This window comes from Oncorhynchus mykiss, chromosome 12 (assembly GCF_057628025.1).
Source record: "Oncorhynchus mykiss isolate SJ-2025 chromosome 12, ASM5762802v1, whole genome shotgun sequence".
NCBI classification, from domain to species: domain Eukaryota; kingdom Metazoa; phylum Chordata; class Actinopteri; order Salmoniformes; family Salmonidae; genus Oncorhynchus; species Oncorhynchus mykiss.
The window spans coordinates 75742465-75759358 of NC_143033.1; the positions used below are offsets into that span (position 1 = coordinate 75742465).

A 16894-nucleotide genomic window follows, 5' to 3' on the forward strand; every position below is an offset into this window, starting at 1 on the left:
TTTTTATCCTTTATTTTTATCTGGCATTAGTGCTTAAACTCAAGTTTTAGGGCGTAACTGCAGGCAATGCAGCAGCAGGACTAGTGACAGGTCAGAAGGCATCTTGATTCCTTATCTTGTCACCCCATCCAACAGCATCAGCATCTCTGACTATTTAATGAGTATTAAAACTCTGAATATTTAGGCAATTTCATTGACGACTTATATGATGTACAGTTGAAGTCGGAAGTTTACATACACTTAGGTTGGAGTCAATAAAACTAGTTTTTCAACCGCTCCACGAATTTCTTGTTAGCAAACTATAGTTTCGGCAAGTCGGTTAGGAGGTGTACCTGTGGATGTATTTCAAGGCCTACCTTCAAACTCGGCGCCTCTTTGCTTGATATCATGGGAAAATCAAAATAACTCAGCCAAGACCTCAGAATAGAAATTGTAGACCTCCACAGGTCTGGTTCATCCTTGGGATCATTTTCCAAACGCCTGAAGGTACCACGTTCATCTGTACAAACAATAGTGCGCAAGTATTAACACCATAGGACCACGCAGCCGTCATACCGCCCAGGAAAGAGACGTGTTCTGTCTCCTAGAGATGAACGTACTTTGGTGCCGAAAAGTGGAAATCAATCCCAGAAAAACAGCAAAGGACCTTGTGAAGATGGTGGAGGAAACGGGTACAAAAGTCTCTATATCCACAGTAAAACGAGTCCTATATCGACATAACCTGAAATGCCACTCAGCAAGGAAGAAGCCACTGCACCAAAACCGCCATAAAAAAGCCAGACTACGGATTGCAACTGCAGATGGGGACAAAGATCGTACTTTTTGGAGAAATGTCCTCTGGTCTGATGAAACAAAAATAGAACTGTTTGGCCATAACGACCATAATTTTGTTAGGAGGAAAAAGGGGGAGGCTTGCAAGCAAAGAACACCATCCCAACCGTGAAGCACTGGGGTGGCAGCATCACGTTGTGGGGGTGCTTTGCTACAGGAGGGACTGGTGCACTTCACAAAATACTTGGCATCCTGAGGATGGAAAATTATGTGGATATATTGAAGCAACATCTCAAGACATCATCAGGAAGTTATAGCTTGGTTTCAAATGGGTCTTTCAAATGGACAATGACCCCAAGCACACTTCCAAAGTTGTGGCAAAATGGCTTAAGGACATCAAAGTCAAGACATTGGAGTGGCCATCACAAAGCCCTGACCTCAATCATATAGAACATTTCTGGGCAGAGTTGAAAAAGCATGTGCGGACAAGGAGGCCTACAAACCTGACTCGGTTACACCAGCTTTGTCAGGAGGAATGGGCTAAAAACTTATTGTGGGAAGCTTGTGGAAGGCTACCGGAAACATTTGACCCAAGGCAATGCTACCAAATACCAATTGAATGTATGTAAACTTCTGACCCACTGGGAATGTGATGAAATAAATAAAAGCTTAAATAAATCGTTCTCTCTACTATTATTCTGACATTTAACATTCTTAAAATAAAGTGGTGATCCTAACTGACCTAAAACAGGGATTTTTACTGGGATTCAATGTCAGGAATTGTGAAAAATTGTGTTGCATTACGCACTGAATGTAGGTAAGGAGTCAAACGCAGGAGAGCAGATATATCAGTAGCGTATATTTTAATAAGGGCAAATCCAAAACAACGCCCAAGACAATGTACAGTACTCCCGTAAATTGTAAAAACACACGCACCTTACTATTTTTTTTTAAAATTTTACCTTTATTTAACCAGGCAAGTCAGTTAAGAACAAATTCTTATTTTCAATGACGGCCTAGGAACAGTGGGTTAACTGCCTGTTCAGGGGCAGAACGACAGATTAGTACCCTGTCAGCTCGGGGGTTTGAACTTGCAACCTTCCGGTTCCTAGTCCAACTCTCTAACCACTAGGCTACCCTGCTGCCCCACTATAAGAACCACACGCGAAATACACTGAGGAAAGCCTCCACAAGCAACAATAAATAATCCCGCACAAACCTAAGCGGGGAAACAGGGGGAAATATACACACATAAATGAAAGCAAGTGAAAACCAGGTGTGACTGAACCGAAGACAAAACAAACGGAAAAGGAAACATGGATGGTGATTGCTAGTAGGCCGGCAACCCCGACCGCTGAGCACCGCCAGAACAGGGAGAGGAACCACCTGCGGTGGAAGTCGTGACGAACTGAGTTTAAACGTATTTGGCTAAGGTGTATGTAAACTTCTGAATTCAACTGTAGGTTGAAATCATATTCTTATTCTGAAGCAAAAGATACCTGACAATGACCTGTGGAGAAGGAGATGAAAGACTGTGGAATGTCATGGAAAACCATCCCCATAAAAGGCAGATAAACTCTTGTGGAAGCCTTATATTCTACATAGGAACGAAAATGATTACGTTTTTAAAAAGTAAGTAGGGTCGTTCAACAAAAAGTGTGCCTTTTGTGTCCCTTTGATATTTTAAGTAGAAATCGTGGACCAATACATCATTTTAAAAGCATGTTATATTACATTTTTTTGTATATGAATAAAGGCTTGCTAAAGTGCCAAAATGCAGCATTCTGACACGTCCCTCCTTCAACCCATTACCTCTAGGAAGGTTTTAACGCACTTAATCACAAACTTTCTCAAAATTTCACCATCATTGTAAAGCCCTAGTTATTTGGTTTCTTTTTTGACAAAGTCATTTCTGAAGACGAGGAGCATCCATGCATGGGATTTCATTTGGGATTTTAAATTGAATTATTTTAACATTATTTTACATGCCATTTAATTCCATGCAACAGTAATATAATTGTATTAATAATCCTTCATTTCAAGTGTCATAGTTTGCAAATAAACGCATGGATGACAGTGAAAAATGGAAGGTTTTCCCTTTACAAAAACTGAACTTCATGAAAGAAATATCCTGTTGGTGACATCTTGCCACAATACACCCACACTGTGTAAACCCAGTCAACCCGTGGCTTTCTTACCCAGTCACATCTGCTCACGACCTCCCAGAGCTCTAGCCTCACAAGATCAATCTATCAATGTCGCATTGATTTTATTTGGACTGTTGCAGCCAGGCTTGATTTGGCTGGATAACCTGCACAAACTGTAGCATGCTCAGTGGACTGAAGCAAATTGAAAATAGTTTAACACCGTAAACACTTTTGTTAGATAATTGATTATACATTGTCTGGTTTTACCAGACTGTTTAGGAAATGAATAGCCCAACATTGATTGGTGACTGGTTTAGGGGAAACGCCAGTCGTGGCATTGCCCAAGTTCACAGGAGGCTTCTGAAGGGAAGACTGCACATAATAATGGCTGGAATGGAGCGAATGAAATGGCATCAAACACATGGAAACCATGTATTTGATACCATTACACCTCTTCCGCTCCAGCCATTACCACAACCATGTCCTCCCCAATTGAGTTGCCACCAACCTCCTGTGCCCAGGTTATATGACCTGCTACTAAAATAGAACCATTGTCAGTGTTTATTTAATACATGCTTTACTTTACTGTACCCGGAAATTACTATACAATTTCCAAAAGTGAAATGAATAGAACTTTGTGTGGTTCATGTCTTCATTGTTTGTGATGGCTAATGATCTGCAGATTAGATAAATGTTGATGTCATACTCTATTCACAAGTGTGAAGTGTGAGACAAATACACAATATTGTTTTGATCTAATGATGTGCATAAATGCTTCAAGTACAAAGTCCACGATAAGACAACGCAGAAAAATATGATGCAGATTAGATCAATTCCCCTCTACCCCACTGCTATTATTTTCCAATTAACATCAGAGACTGTAGTCAACAGACCCATGCTTAAAGATGTTCTCCAGCGAATTTTGAACTTTTCCTGTTGAAAAGTGAGATAGTATACAGTAAAGTACACACACTAAAGGGTAAAAACAATGAGAAAACCAATGTTTTTTTTAGACAAACTTCAGGGAGCAGGGCATTCAAAGAGTTGGTTTGATGGTCAGATGTGATGTCGTCAGCCTCACCCCTTCTTTAAGGACCGGTAGGGAAGCAATAGAGAACATGCTATAGAATATGCTATTTCATCAAACTCCCTCGATCAATGCCCATAAAGTCTAATTTAAGTGGTATGGAGCAGCACAAAATTCAACAAATATTGACAACACAATAGGGAGGATAGCCTCAGCTTGGCTCATCCATTTACAGCCTTCAATAAACTAGAACATTTGTTTAGTCCTTAATTTAGTGGTAATTCCTCCCTTGGCGATTAGTCTGACTATTAGATGGAAATGGGCCAGCTGCCTGAGACTGGCGATGGGAATGCAGTTAGATGATCTGTGAAGGATTGTGTGTGTGTGTGAGGAGGCCAGGAGGATAGTTTCATAGCTCTATTGAATAGACATGCTAAATGAGAGGGGGGTCTCATTATGGTGGAAAGGGCACCAGATGACAAGAAAATCAAACAATCTAATATTAGTAGAGTAAAAGCTCTAATGTAGTGATGTAGAAAATATTAGATTGTAGAAAAGAAGTGTGTTAGAGAGCCTCCCCCTCCCCCTGTATCCTCACGCTGAACTTCAACACACCTGCTGAGACGACCTTGATCTATATATGTGCCAATGTCCTGTTGTTTCAAAAGCACAGCGATTGAGTCAATCATAATGATAAACTTGTTAACAATATTGAAAGGACAAGACACTCCATCAAGGATTTTGGACACACTGACAAACAGAACATACAGCTCTATCCTGGCAACTCTATGGGGCCTGTAGCTGTAAGCTCTATCCTGGCAACTCTTTGGGGCCTGTAGCTGTAGGCTCTATCCTGGAAACTCTATGGGGCCTGTAGCTGTTAGCTCTATCCTGGCAACTCTATGGGGCCTGTAGCTGTAGGCTCTTTCCCGTTAACTCTATGGGGCCTGTAGCTGTAGGCTCTTTCCCGTTAACTCTATGGGGCCTGTAGCTGTAGGCTCTATCCTGGTAACTCTATGGGGCCTGTAGCTGTAGGCAGAATCCTTGTGGAGATACAGAACACTTTCAACCTGTGTGTTAAAGGTCTTTCTCCATGGCACTCTGTGTTTTTGAAAGAGAAAGCTTGTGCTTCAGGGTGTGTGTTGCACAGCGTGATTTCATCCACAGAATCATCACATTGGTTTGACATGCTGGATGAAAGTCTCACCCATGGGAATTGATGGTGAAGTCATTAGTACGTGAAATGCTGAACAATTTTGTTTTCACTTCCCTCTATCACTCTTTCATTACAATTACTTGCTAAACATAGGCTGAAGATCAACACAACGATACCTATTTGGATGCAATAGCAATGCATATTTTTGCATCCATTTTCTTCAGACATGATTTTTTTCATGCTCTGATTATTATAATATGTATAAAATAATTCATGGTAGAGAACAACACAAGTTATTATACCAAATAAAGGATCATCCCAGCAGGTGCTCCAACATTAAATATACACTATATATACAAAGTAAGTGGACACCCCTTCAAATGAACACATTTTGCTTGCAACACTCACTACCGAGTTCCAAACTCTGGTAGCAAAATCAGCACAAGAACTGAGATTCGGGAGCTTCATGAAATGGGTTTCCATGGCCAAGCAGCTGCACACAAGCCTAAGATCACCATATGCAATGCCAAGTGTCGGCTGGAGGGGTGTAAAGCTCGCTGCCAATGGACTCTGGAGAAGTGGAAACGAGTTCTCTGGAGTGATTAATCACACGTCACCATCTGGCAGTCTGACGGACGAATCTGGGTTTGGCGGATGCCGGGAGAACACTACCTGCCCGAATGCATAGTGTAAAGTTTGTTGGAGGAGGAATAATGGTCTGGGGCTGTTGTTCATGTTTCTGGCTAGACCCTTTACTTGAAGAGAAATCTTAACGCTACATCATACAATGACATTCTAGACAATTCTGTGCCTCCAATTTTGTGGCAACAGTTTGGGGAAAGCACTTTCCTATTTCAGCATGACAATGCCCCGGTGCACAAAGCGAGGTCCATACAGAAATGGTTTGTTGAGATCGGTGTGGAAGAACTTGACTGGCCTCCACAGAGCCCTGACCTCAACCGCAATGAACACCTTTGGGATGAATTGGAATGCTGACTGTGAGCCAGGCCTAACTGCGCCCAACCTCACTCTTGTGGCTGAATGGAAGCAAGTCCCCGCAGAAATGTCCCAACATCTAGTGGAAAGCCTTCCCAGAAGAGTGGAGGCTGTTATAGCAGCAAAGGAAGGACCAACTCCATATTAATGCCCGTGATTTTAGAATGAAATGTTCGACGAGTAGGTGTCCACATACTTTTGGTCACGTAGTGTATATTTCACCTCTCTGTGCATATGCCTAATCCAATCCAAAATTCTCTACATGCCTCTGGAGTCTGCTATTCTCTTATGCATGCCATTCATTCCTAACAAATTTGTAAATTGAGTTGTACCCATTTTTTTGTTGTCGGAATAATGATTTGTAAGTTGTAAGTAGATCAAATGCCATAGTAATTACACAGTGTTATAAACAGTTAACAATATGGGTACGGCAGATCAAATCAAGAAGGAGCACATGACCTGCATGCATGGTAAAGAGTATTGAGTCTGTCTTGTCAGTTGCTGAGCTTTGGACAAAAGTTACCATGGTTATGATGTCTGAAATGGAGCTTGTTAATGATTTACATAAACGGGGTTATGTTCATTATCTCTGATCGCAAGCAAAGCAAACATTTTACAAACAGGAGAGCTAAATTAGAATTCTTAGAGCAGATGAACCAAATTGTTTGATAATGTTAGTTTGTGCCAAGTAAAATAGACACATTTTCCCTGAATAGTTCCCCGATAATGCATTTTGATCAATTCAAATGTCATCAAATAGCAACCATCTCTATTCATTACATCTGCAGTTCCTAATCAGCCTCTCTCACTCTTTGTTTGTATCCCTTTCATCAGTGCTTTGGACAGCTCAAGGACACTTCCTTGTGGAGAACTCCGATGCTTCCACCATCAATAGGAACACAGGGATGTTTTGGGCCCTTTTACAGTGCATGTATATTAATAGTATACATTAATGGTAGGCTATGTAATAATGGCAGTAATTTCCATTATTTGGTGACCTAGAGCAGAAGGTGTAATTGTAACACATTGTTTTCTTTTTCAGCATGTTATGTGGCAATCTGTCACGGCCGTCTTCCTGGAAGGAATAAGTGGACTAAAGCGCAGAGTGGTGAGCGTACATTACTTTATTTCTAATGTCGCCAACAAAACAATACGACCGTGTGGCTTAAGAGGGCTATAGTGCCACTGACAAAGTCAACTTCCCAAAAATAACAAAGGGGAAAAGGCTGCCTAAGTATGATTCCCAATCAGAGACAACTAAAGACAGCTGTCCCTGATTGAGAACCATACCCGGCCAAAACAAAGAACTAAAGAACATAGAATACAGAACATAGAATGCGCACCCAAATCACACCCTGACCAAACCAAAATTGAGACAACAAAAAAGGCTCTCTCAGGTCAGGGCATGACACAATCTTTACATATATTTTGAGTGGAATGGAAGGATAGAAATATCAGGTATGTGCATGTGAAGATCATCCAATGGGAAAATAGAGCTAACATTAATGAAAACTTGCAATTGCATCTTTGTTTTCATTAAGGATATGACTCATACGTCCTTCCAATGTTGTTTCCCTACTTAGTAATGGTGTGTGTTCTCTGTTTGACACTGTTTCCTTTGTTCTTGATGTCCCTCTCAGATAGGAGCAGAAAGACTTTCTTTATAGGTCTGTGTTACTGTAATTTAATTATGCCAATGTGTTTTCATTAATTGAAAACCCTTAATCTATTTCATGAGAATTTGTAAGATTCTTGTTTGCATAAAATAGATGGAGACCAGCCATTTCAATAATAGGTAACAGAATTTATTCTCAGAGCGCGCTGCCACTTCACCACGAGCAACAGTTTATACACAAAACATGACGTAATTTCATTGCTTAACAGAAACCCCTCCTCTCGACAGGGACAAAGTGAGGTGAAAAGTTCATTCTAACTTACTAACACACTCCCAGGTAACTTTTGACCCCTCAACATTATCGATCACCACTTAGCTGACAGTTCTAATTAACAGAAAACCTAGGAATGCACTCACTGTCTTATCTAAAAACCCCAGAGCACAGTTTCGTCGGTTCAACCATAGGTTAACAACCTTATCTGTTTACACAGTCCACTTCTTTCTTCCTAGTTGGAATGGTGTTCATTAACTTTAATTACTCCTTGTCTGTGTCACACAATCCCATTTTATGAACTCATATTGTTAATCAGATATAATAAAACAGAGTATAAGTTTACTTAGTTACAGTTCTATTTGAAATGGGGATATTGTTTATTCATTTATTCATAATAATTCTAACAGTCTGCTGGTTACCTCAGTGCTGGGAACACTCAGCTTCCTGGCTCTGAGAAAGACTCTTCCACCAGAGGAGGAGATGCTCAATGAGGAGGAAGGCCAGCCTTTGCTCTCATCTCGCATGATGTTAGTTTCCTAATTAATTGACAGTACTCTCTCACTGTACCCTTATTTCAATGGGAATCTATGGCACTGCGTTTGGTGTCTCTGTTTTAAATGATGGTTATTCATTCTGCTATGAATTTGAATATCACAGTATTGAAAATAAATATTGTTTGTCTTGCTAATTTGATAATTTTCCATCTTAATGTTTGGCAGGTATAAGCAAAGGGTGGCAGTACAAGATGCAAAGTCAGAATTCAGTAAGTTAATGTAGCTTCACAGGCACATTTGTTATTATACAATCAATCATTGATCTATTCCTTTGGGTTAAAGGGCACCTCCGTTACCTTGCTTTTGTTGTTTCACTGTTTTACTATCCTGTTAGTCATCTAAAGCAATTCCTTGTGTGTTTCCTTCTCTTCAGAGACAATCCTGCAACTGCTCAAAACCAAAACCATATTGCTTCTGAGCTGTTGCATGGCATACAGTGGTAAGTAGATTGTACTGCACAACCAAAAGTCCAGACATTTCCCTCGGAGGAATAGTGTTTTTACCAGTGTGTTGTCATCATAGGTCTGGAGCTATCTTTCTACAGTGGTGTGTATGGGACATGTATCGGGGCAACAACAGAGTTTGGAGCGGCAGCTAAAGGCTTGATTGGGATCTCTGGAATCGTGTTGGGGATTGGAGAGATAGTTGGTAGGTTTGTGTTGCCCAGTGTAACTTGTACCCATCACTCTTATGTTGCTGTTACAATCTAACAAGGAACTAGTTTGACAGTAATCTGATGTGATTTGTCAGGTGGAGGAATCTTTGGACTAGTATGTAAGAATAACCGCTTCAGACGGACATCTGTGGTCTTCCTGGGGATGGTCGTCTTCCTGGGGATGGTCGTCTTCCTGGGGATGGTCGTACACTACCGTTCAAAAGTTTTAGAACACCTACTCATTCAAGGTTTTTTTTTACTTTAATTTGGACTATTTTCGACATTGTCGAATAATAGTGAAGGCATCACAACTATGAAATAACACTGATGGAATCATGTAAAAAAGAAACTTCCCTTTTTCAGGACCTTATCTTTCAAAGATAATTTGGAAAAATGCAAATAACTTCACAGATCTTCATTGTAAAGGGTTTAAACAATGTTTCCCTTGCTTGTTCATTGAACCATAAACAAAGCTGACCACGACTCTATTTTGTTGCTCCCTGCCTACAGACAGAAACTAAAACAAGAAGCTCCCGCGCTCAGGTCTGTTCAATGCTGGTTCGACTAATCTGATTCCACGCTCAAGACTGCTTCGATCACGTGGACTGGGATATGTTCCGCATTGCTTCCAACAACAACATTGACGAATACGCTGATTTGGTGAGCGAGTTCATTAGAAAGTGCATTGACGATGTCGTTCCCATAGCAACGATTAAAACATTCCCAAACCAGAAACCGTGGATTGATGGCAACATTCGCATGAAGCTCGAACCACTGCTTTTAACCAGGGCAAGGTGACCGAATACAAACAGTGTAGCTATTCCCTCCGCAAGGCAATCAAACAAGCTAAGCGTCAGTATAGAGACAAAGTAGAGTCACAATTCAACGGCTCAGACACAAGACGTATGTGGCAGGGTCTACAGTCAATCACGGATTACAAAAAGAAAACCAGGCCTCCCAGGTGGCGCAGTGTTAACCCTCGCAAGGCTGCAGGCCCAGACGTCATCCCCAGCCGCGTCCTCAGAGCATACGCAGACCAGCTGGCTGGTGTGTTTACGGACATATTCAATCAATCCTTATCCCAGTCTGCTGTTCCCACATGCTTCAAGAGGTCCACCATTGTCCCTGTTCCCAAGAAAGCTAAGGTAACTGAGCTAAACGACTACCGCCCCGTAGCACTCACTTCCGTCATGAAGTGCTTTGAGAGACTAGTCAAGGATGATATCAACTCCACCCTACCTGGCACCCTAGACCCACTCCAATTTGCTTACCGCCCAAACGGGTCCACAGACGACGCAATCTCAACCACACTGCCCACTGCCCTAACCCATCTGGACAAGAGGAATACCTATGTGAGAATGCTGTTCATCGACTAAAGCTCAGCATTTAACACCATAGTACCCTCCAAACTCATCATCAAGCTCGAGACCCTGGGTCTCGACTTCGCACTGTGCAACTGGGTACTGAACTTCCTGACGGACCGCCCCCAGGTGGTGAGGGTAGGTAACAACATCTCCACCCCGCTGATCCTCAACACTGGGGCCCCACAAGGGTGTGTTCTGACCCCTCTCCTGTACTCCCTGTTCACCCACGACTGCATGGCCATGCACGCCTCCAACTCAATCATCAAGTTTGCAGACGAGACTACAGTGGTAGGCTTGATTACCAACAACGACGAGACGGCCTACAGGGAGGAGGTGAGGGCCCTCGGAGTGTGGTGTCAGGAATATAACCTCACACTCAACGTCAACAAAACAAAGGAGATGATTGTGGACTTCAGGAAACAGCAGAGGAAGCACCCCCCTATCCACATCGATGGGACTGTAGTGGAGAGGGTATTAAGTTTTAAGTTCCTCTACATACACATCACGGACAAACTGAATTGGTCCACCCACACAGACAGCATCGTGAAGAAGGCGCAGGCAGCGCCTCTTCAACCTCAGGAGACTGAAGAAATTTTGCTTGTCACCAAAAGCACTCACAAACTTCTACAGATGCACAATCGAGAGCATCCTTTCGGGCTGTATCACCGCCTGGTACGGCAACTGCTCCGCTCACAACCGTAAGGCTCTCCAGAGGGTAGTGACGTCTGCACAATGCATCACCGGGGGCAAACTACCTGCCCTCCAGGACACCTACACCACCCGATGTCACAGGAAGGCCATAAAGATCATCAAGGACAACAACCACCTGAGCCACTGCCTGTTCACCCCGCTATCATCCAGAAGGCGAGGTCAGTACAGGTGCATCAAAGCAGGGACCTAGAGACTGAAAAACAGCTTCTATCTCAAGGCCATCAGACTGTTAAACAGCCACCACTAACATTGAGTGGCTGCTGCCAACACACTGACTCAACTCCAGCCACATTAATAATGGGATTTGATGGAAAGTGATGTAAAATATATCACTAGCCACTTTAAACAATGCTACTTAATATAATGTTTACATACCCTACATTACTCATCTCATATGTATATGTATATACTGTACTCTATATCATCTACTGCATCTTTATGTAATATATGTATCCCTTGCCACTTTAAACTATGCCACTTTGTTTACATACCCTACATTACTCATCTCATTTGTATATACTGTACTCAATACCATCTACTGCATCTTGCCTATACCGTTCTGTACCATCACTCATTCATATATCTTTATGTACATATTCTTTATCCCTTCACACTTGTGTGTATAAGGTAGTAGTTTTGGAATTGTTAGGTTAGATTACGCGTTGGTTATTACTGCATTGTCGGAACTAACATCTGCTAACCATGTGTATGTGACAAATACATTTGATTTGATTTGATTTGAATTAATGAACATGCACCTGGGGAGCAGTTGTTAAGACACTAACAGCTTGCAGACGGTAGGCAATTAAGGTCACAGTTATGAAAACTTAGGACACTAAAGAGGTCTTTCTACTGACTCTGAAAAACACCAAAAGAAGATGCCCATGTCCCTGCTCATCTGCGTGAACGTGCTTTAGGCATGCTGCAAGGAGGCATGAGGACTCCAGATGGGGCCAGGGAAATAAATTGCAATGTCTGTACTGTGAGATGCCTAAGACAGCGCTACAGGGAGACAGGACGGACAGCTGATCATCTTCGCAGTGGCAGACCACGTGTAACAATACCTGCACAGGAACATCACACCTGCGGGAAAGGCACAGGATGACAACAACAACTGCCCGAGTTACACCAGGAACGCATAATCCCTCCATCAGTGCTCAGACTGTCCGCAATAGGCTGAGAGAGGCCAGACTGAGGGCTTGTAGGCCTGCTGTAAAGGCAGGTCCTCACCATACTTTACCAGCAACAACGTTGCCTATGGGCACAAACCCACCGTCGTTAGACCAGACAAGACTGGTAAAAAGTGCTCTTCACTGACGAGTCGCGGTTTTGTCTACCCATGGATGATGGTTGGATTCGCGTTTATCGTCGAAGGAATGAGCGTTACACCGAGGCCTGTACTCTGGAGTGGGATCGATTTGGAGATGGAGGGTCTGTCATGGTCTGGGGCGGTGTGTCACAGCATCATCGGACTGAGCTTGTTGTCATTGCAGGCAATCTCAACGCTGTGCGTTACAGGGAAGACATTCTCCTCCCTCATGTGGTATCCTTCCTGCAGGCTCATCCTGACATGACCCTCCAGCATGACAATGCCACCAGCCATACTGCTTATTCTGTGCGTGATTACCTGCAAGACAGGAATGTCAGTTTCTGCCATGGCCAGTGAAGAGCCCAGATCTCAATCCCATTGAGCATGTCTGGGACCTGTTGTATCGGTGGGTGAGGGCTAGGGCCATTCCTCACAGAAATGTCTGGGACCTTGCAGGTGCTGTGGTGGAAGAGTGGGGTATCATCTCACAGCAAGAACTGGCAAATCTGGTGCAGTCCATGAGGAGGAGATGGCCGCCTCGCTTCGCATTTCTAGGAAACTATGCAGTATTTTGTTTTTTCATGTGTTATTTCTTATAATGTTACCCCAGAAAATCGTAGGTTTTATTACATACAGTCGGGAGGAACTATTGGATATAATAGCAACTTTAACTCACCAACATTATGACCAGGAATACGACTTTCCCGAAGCGGATCCTTGTGTTTGGCCTACCACCCAGGACAATGGATCGGATCCCAGCCGGCGACCCAAAACAACGGCACCGTAGAAGTGGCAGACGGAGCGGTCTTCTGGTCAGCCTCCGTAGACGGGCACATCACGCACCGCTCCCGAGCATACTACTCGCCAATGTCCAGTCTCTTGACAACAAGGTAGACGAAATCCGAGCAAGGGTAGCATTCTAGAGAGAGACTGTAACATTCTTTGTTTCACGGAAACATGGCTCACTCAAGACACTCTATCTGAGTCGGTACAGCCACCTGGTTTCTTCACTCATCGCGCCGACAGAAACAAGCATCTCTCTGGTAAGAAGAAGGGCAGGGGTGTATGCCTTATGATTAACGAGACGTGGTGTGATCATAACGACATACAGGAACTCAAGTCCTTTTTTTCACTTGACTTAGAATTCCACACAATCAAATGCCGACCGTATTATCTACCAAGAGATTTCTCTTCGATCATAATCACAGTCGTGTATATCCCCCCCAAGCAGACACATCGACGGCCCTGAAAGAACTTCATTGGACTCTTTGTAAACTGGAAATGACATATCCTGAGGCTGCATTTATTGTAGCTGGGGATTTTAACAAGGCTAATCAGAAAACAAGGCTCCCCAAATTCTATCAGCATATCGATTGTGCTGACTAGGGCTGCCAAAACACTAGATCACTGTTATTCTAACTTCGGTGACGCATATAAAGCCCTCCCCCACCCTCTCTTCGGAAAAGCTGACAACGACTACATTCTGTTGCTCCCAGCCTATAAACAGAAACTAAAGCAGACTCCAAAGTGGAGTCGCAATTCAATGGCTCAGACACGGGAGGTATGTGGCAGGGTCTACAGTCAATCACGGACTACAAAATAAAAAACCAGGCCTCCCAGGTGGCGCAGTGCGTGCTAACCAAGGTAGCCAGGTGTTTCCTCCAACACATTGGTGCGGCTGGCTTCCGGGTTGGAGGCATGCTGTGTTAAGGAGCAATGCGGCTTGGTTGGGTTGTGTTTTGGAGGACGCATTGCTTTCGACCTTCGTCTCTCCCGAGCCCGTATGGGAGTTGTAGCAATAAGACAAGATAGTAATTACTAACAATTGGATACCACGAAATTGGGGAGAAAAGGAGGTAAAAAAAACAACAACAAAAAAACAGCCCCGTCGTGGACCACGATGCCTTGCTCCTAGACAGACTAAATAACTTTTTTGCTCCCTTTGAGGACAACACAGTGCCACTGACACGGCCCGCGACCAAAACCTGCATCTTGCCTATGCCGTTCGGGCATCACTCATTCATGCATTTTTATGTACATATTAGTATTCATTCCTTTACACTTGTGTGTGTAAGGTAGTTGTTGTGAAATTGTTAGGTTATATTACTTGTTAGATATTACTGCATGGTCAGAACTAGAAGCACAAGCATTTCGCTACACTCGCATTAACATCTGCTAACCATGTGTATGTGACAAATACATTTGATTTGATTTACATTACTTAATGCAGCTGGTGGCCACACCAGATACTGACTGTTACTTTTGAATTTGACCCCACCTTTGTTCAGGGACACATTATTCATGGCAACTGCTCATTATGGTCATCCTGGGTTTCACTGGAACACTCTGCTTCTTCATGGTGGAAAGAATACAGAACTTCTCTATAGACCTACAACAAGAGTATTAGGACCCATCATTTCAACACTGGCACAGTCATGTATTTCAGACTTACATTTCTAGGTTTTTTAACAGGAAAGATACTTTGCACCTTCAATGTCTTAGCTTTAACTTATCTTGCACAACACACTAATTATAACCAACGATATTGATGTATACCGGAAAATTTAATGCTGTGTTGAAATGTGTATAGATCGACAAAATTGTTCAAATTTAGTCTATGACAATTCTCAACATCCACCATGCCAAAGCTTACAGGAGCTATCCAGTGATTTAAAAAATATATATATATTGCCTTGTAATAATACAATTACTGTACAACTTATTTTCAGTGCCCATAGCATGTAGCAGAGTAGTTAAAAAATATACATCTATATGCATGAACATTTATCCTTTTATGTCAGCCATGCATACTAAGTGCCTGTTAATGTTTTGGTTGCTTGCATCTGTTAAATTAAGCAAATTTCTATTTAAAAAAATGGTTAAAGTAACTGATTTGCCATATGAATCTTCTGTGGCAACGAGAAGGTACAAACACAATCCGATTTTTAAACATTTAAACCAACAGGTGCGCTAACTTGCGCTTCTTCGGTTAGTGTCTCCCAAAGTGTTGGTAGACGTCACTGGGCAAGTGCAACACTTTCATTTTTACTGGGAATTGAAGTTCTAGATTGCACATTCAAAATCAGAGGTTATTGTGTGGGACAACAACGTGCAATACACATTATGCTCAGGAGATGGTGCTAAAATACAACTGTAGGCATCAATTTAGATCAGAATAAAGGAAACATTAACGTTGATCATACAATAAAAAACACTCTAATTCAACTCCTATTTCAACTATTCATTTCTAAAGACTGTCAGGTTGCAGCTATACTGTTGCGGTTCTCCTTTTCTTATATACAGGAAACGGATATGTTAACTCAGTCCAAGCAGAGACATTTGCATCCTCATGATAATGCACTTCTCTTTTTTCCCACCATGGCAATAGATTGCGTGTGCTGTTTTCGATTGCAAGTTCTTTCTGGTACTGCACGTTATATAAAATGTGTGATACATACATTGGTGGAAAAAGTACCGAATTGTCATACTTGAGTAAAAGTAAAGATTCCTTAATATAAAATGACCCAAATGAGTCACCCAGTAATATCCTACTTGAGTAAAAGTAGAAAGTATTTTGGTTTTAAATATACTTAAGTATCAAAAGTAAATGCAATTTCTAAAATGTATTTAGGTATCAAAAATAAAAGTATAACCATTTCAAATTCCTTATATTATGCAAACCAGACGGCACGATTATCTTACTTTTTAAATTTACGGTTAGCTAGGGGCGCATTCCAACACTCAGACATCATTTATAAACAAAGCATTTGTGTTTAGTGAGTCCGCCAGATCAGATGCAGTAGGGATGACCAGGGATTTTCTCTTTAAGCGCGTGAATTAGACAATTTTCCTGTCCTGCTAAGCATTCAAAATGTAATGAGTACTTTTGGGTGTCATGGAAAATGTATGGAGTAGAAAATACAATATTTTCTTTAGGAATGTAGTGGAGTAAAAGTTGACAAAAATATAAATAGTAAACTACAGATACCTCAAAAAACGACATAAGTAGTACTTTAAAGTATTTTTACTTAAGTACTTTACACCACTGGGTACATATTAAAGGTGATGCAGACTTTCAACCTAAAATATTTTCCATTACAAATGCTCACCTTCAAATGCATCTATGTCCAACATTTTATTACACTTGCAACAATTTAGATAGAAATCCAAAAAGAACCGGATAAAAGGGATTTCATTGTTAGTACTCCATAAAAGTGATATATATTTTCTCCCTCTAAAAAGGACATTTTAATGTTGATCACTGGCAGGAAGATGTGACATCACTGCAGTTAATTTGTTTTCCAAGCAAGGTTCA

General features: G+C 41.9%; 1 protein-coding gene across 1 annotated transcript; it reads left to right on the forward strand.

Moving 5' to 3' along the window:
- Positions 1–8365: 8365 nt before the first annotated feature.
- Positions 8366–11169, forward strand: LOC110538959 (UNC93-like protein MFSD11). The gene is made up of 5 exons (XM_021625927.3): positions 8366–8513; positions 8706–8749; positions 8914–8979; positions 9063–9188; positions 9291–11169. Exons 1-5 carry the CDS (start codon positions 8467–8469, stop codon positions 9458–9460), a joined length of 453 nt encoding a protein of 150 aa, XP_021481602.3. The 5' UTR covers positions 8366–8466; the 3' UTR covers positions 9461–11169.
- Positions 11170–16894: the final 5725 nt, after the last annotated feature.

Coding starts and splice junctions, on each gene's coding strand:
- LOC110538959 (XM_021625927.3), top strand. CDS start 8,467: ATGCTCAATGAGGAGGAAGGCCAGCCTTTGCTCTCATCTCGCATGAT. Junction 8,980..9,062: donor CTGTTGCATGGCATACAGTG/GTAAGTAGATTG, acceptor TTGTCATCATAG/GTCTGGAGCTATCTTTCTAC. Junction 9,189..9,290: donor GGGGATTGGAGAGATAGTTG/GTAGGTTTGTGT, acceptor GTGATTTGTCAG/GTGGAGGAATCTTTGGACTA.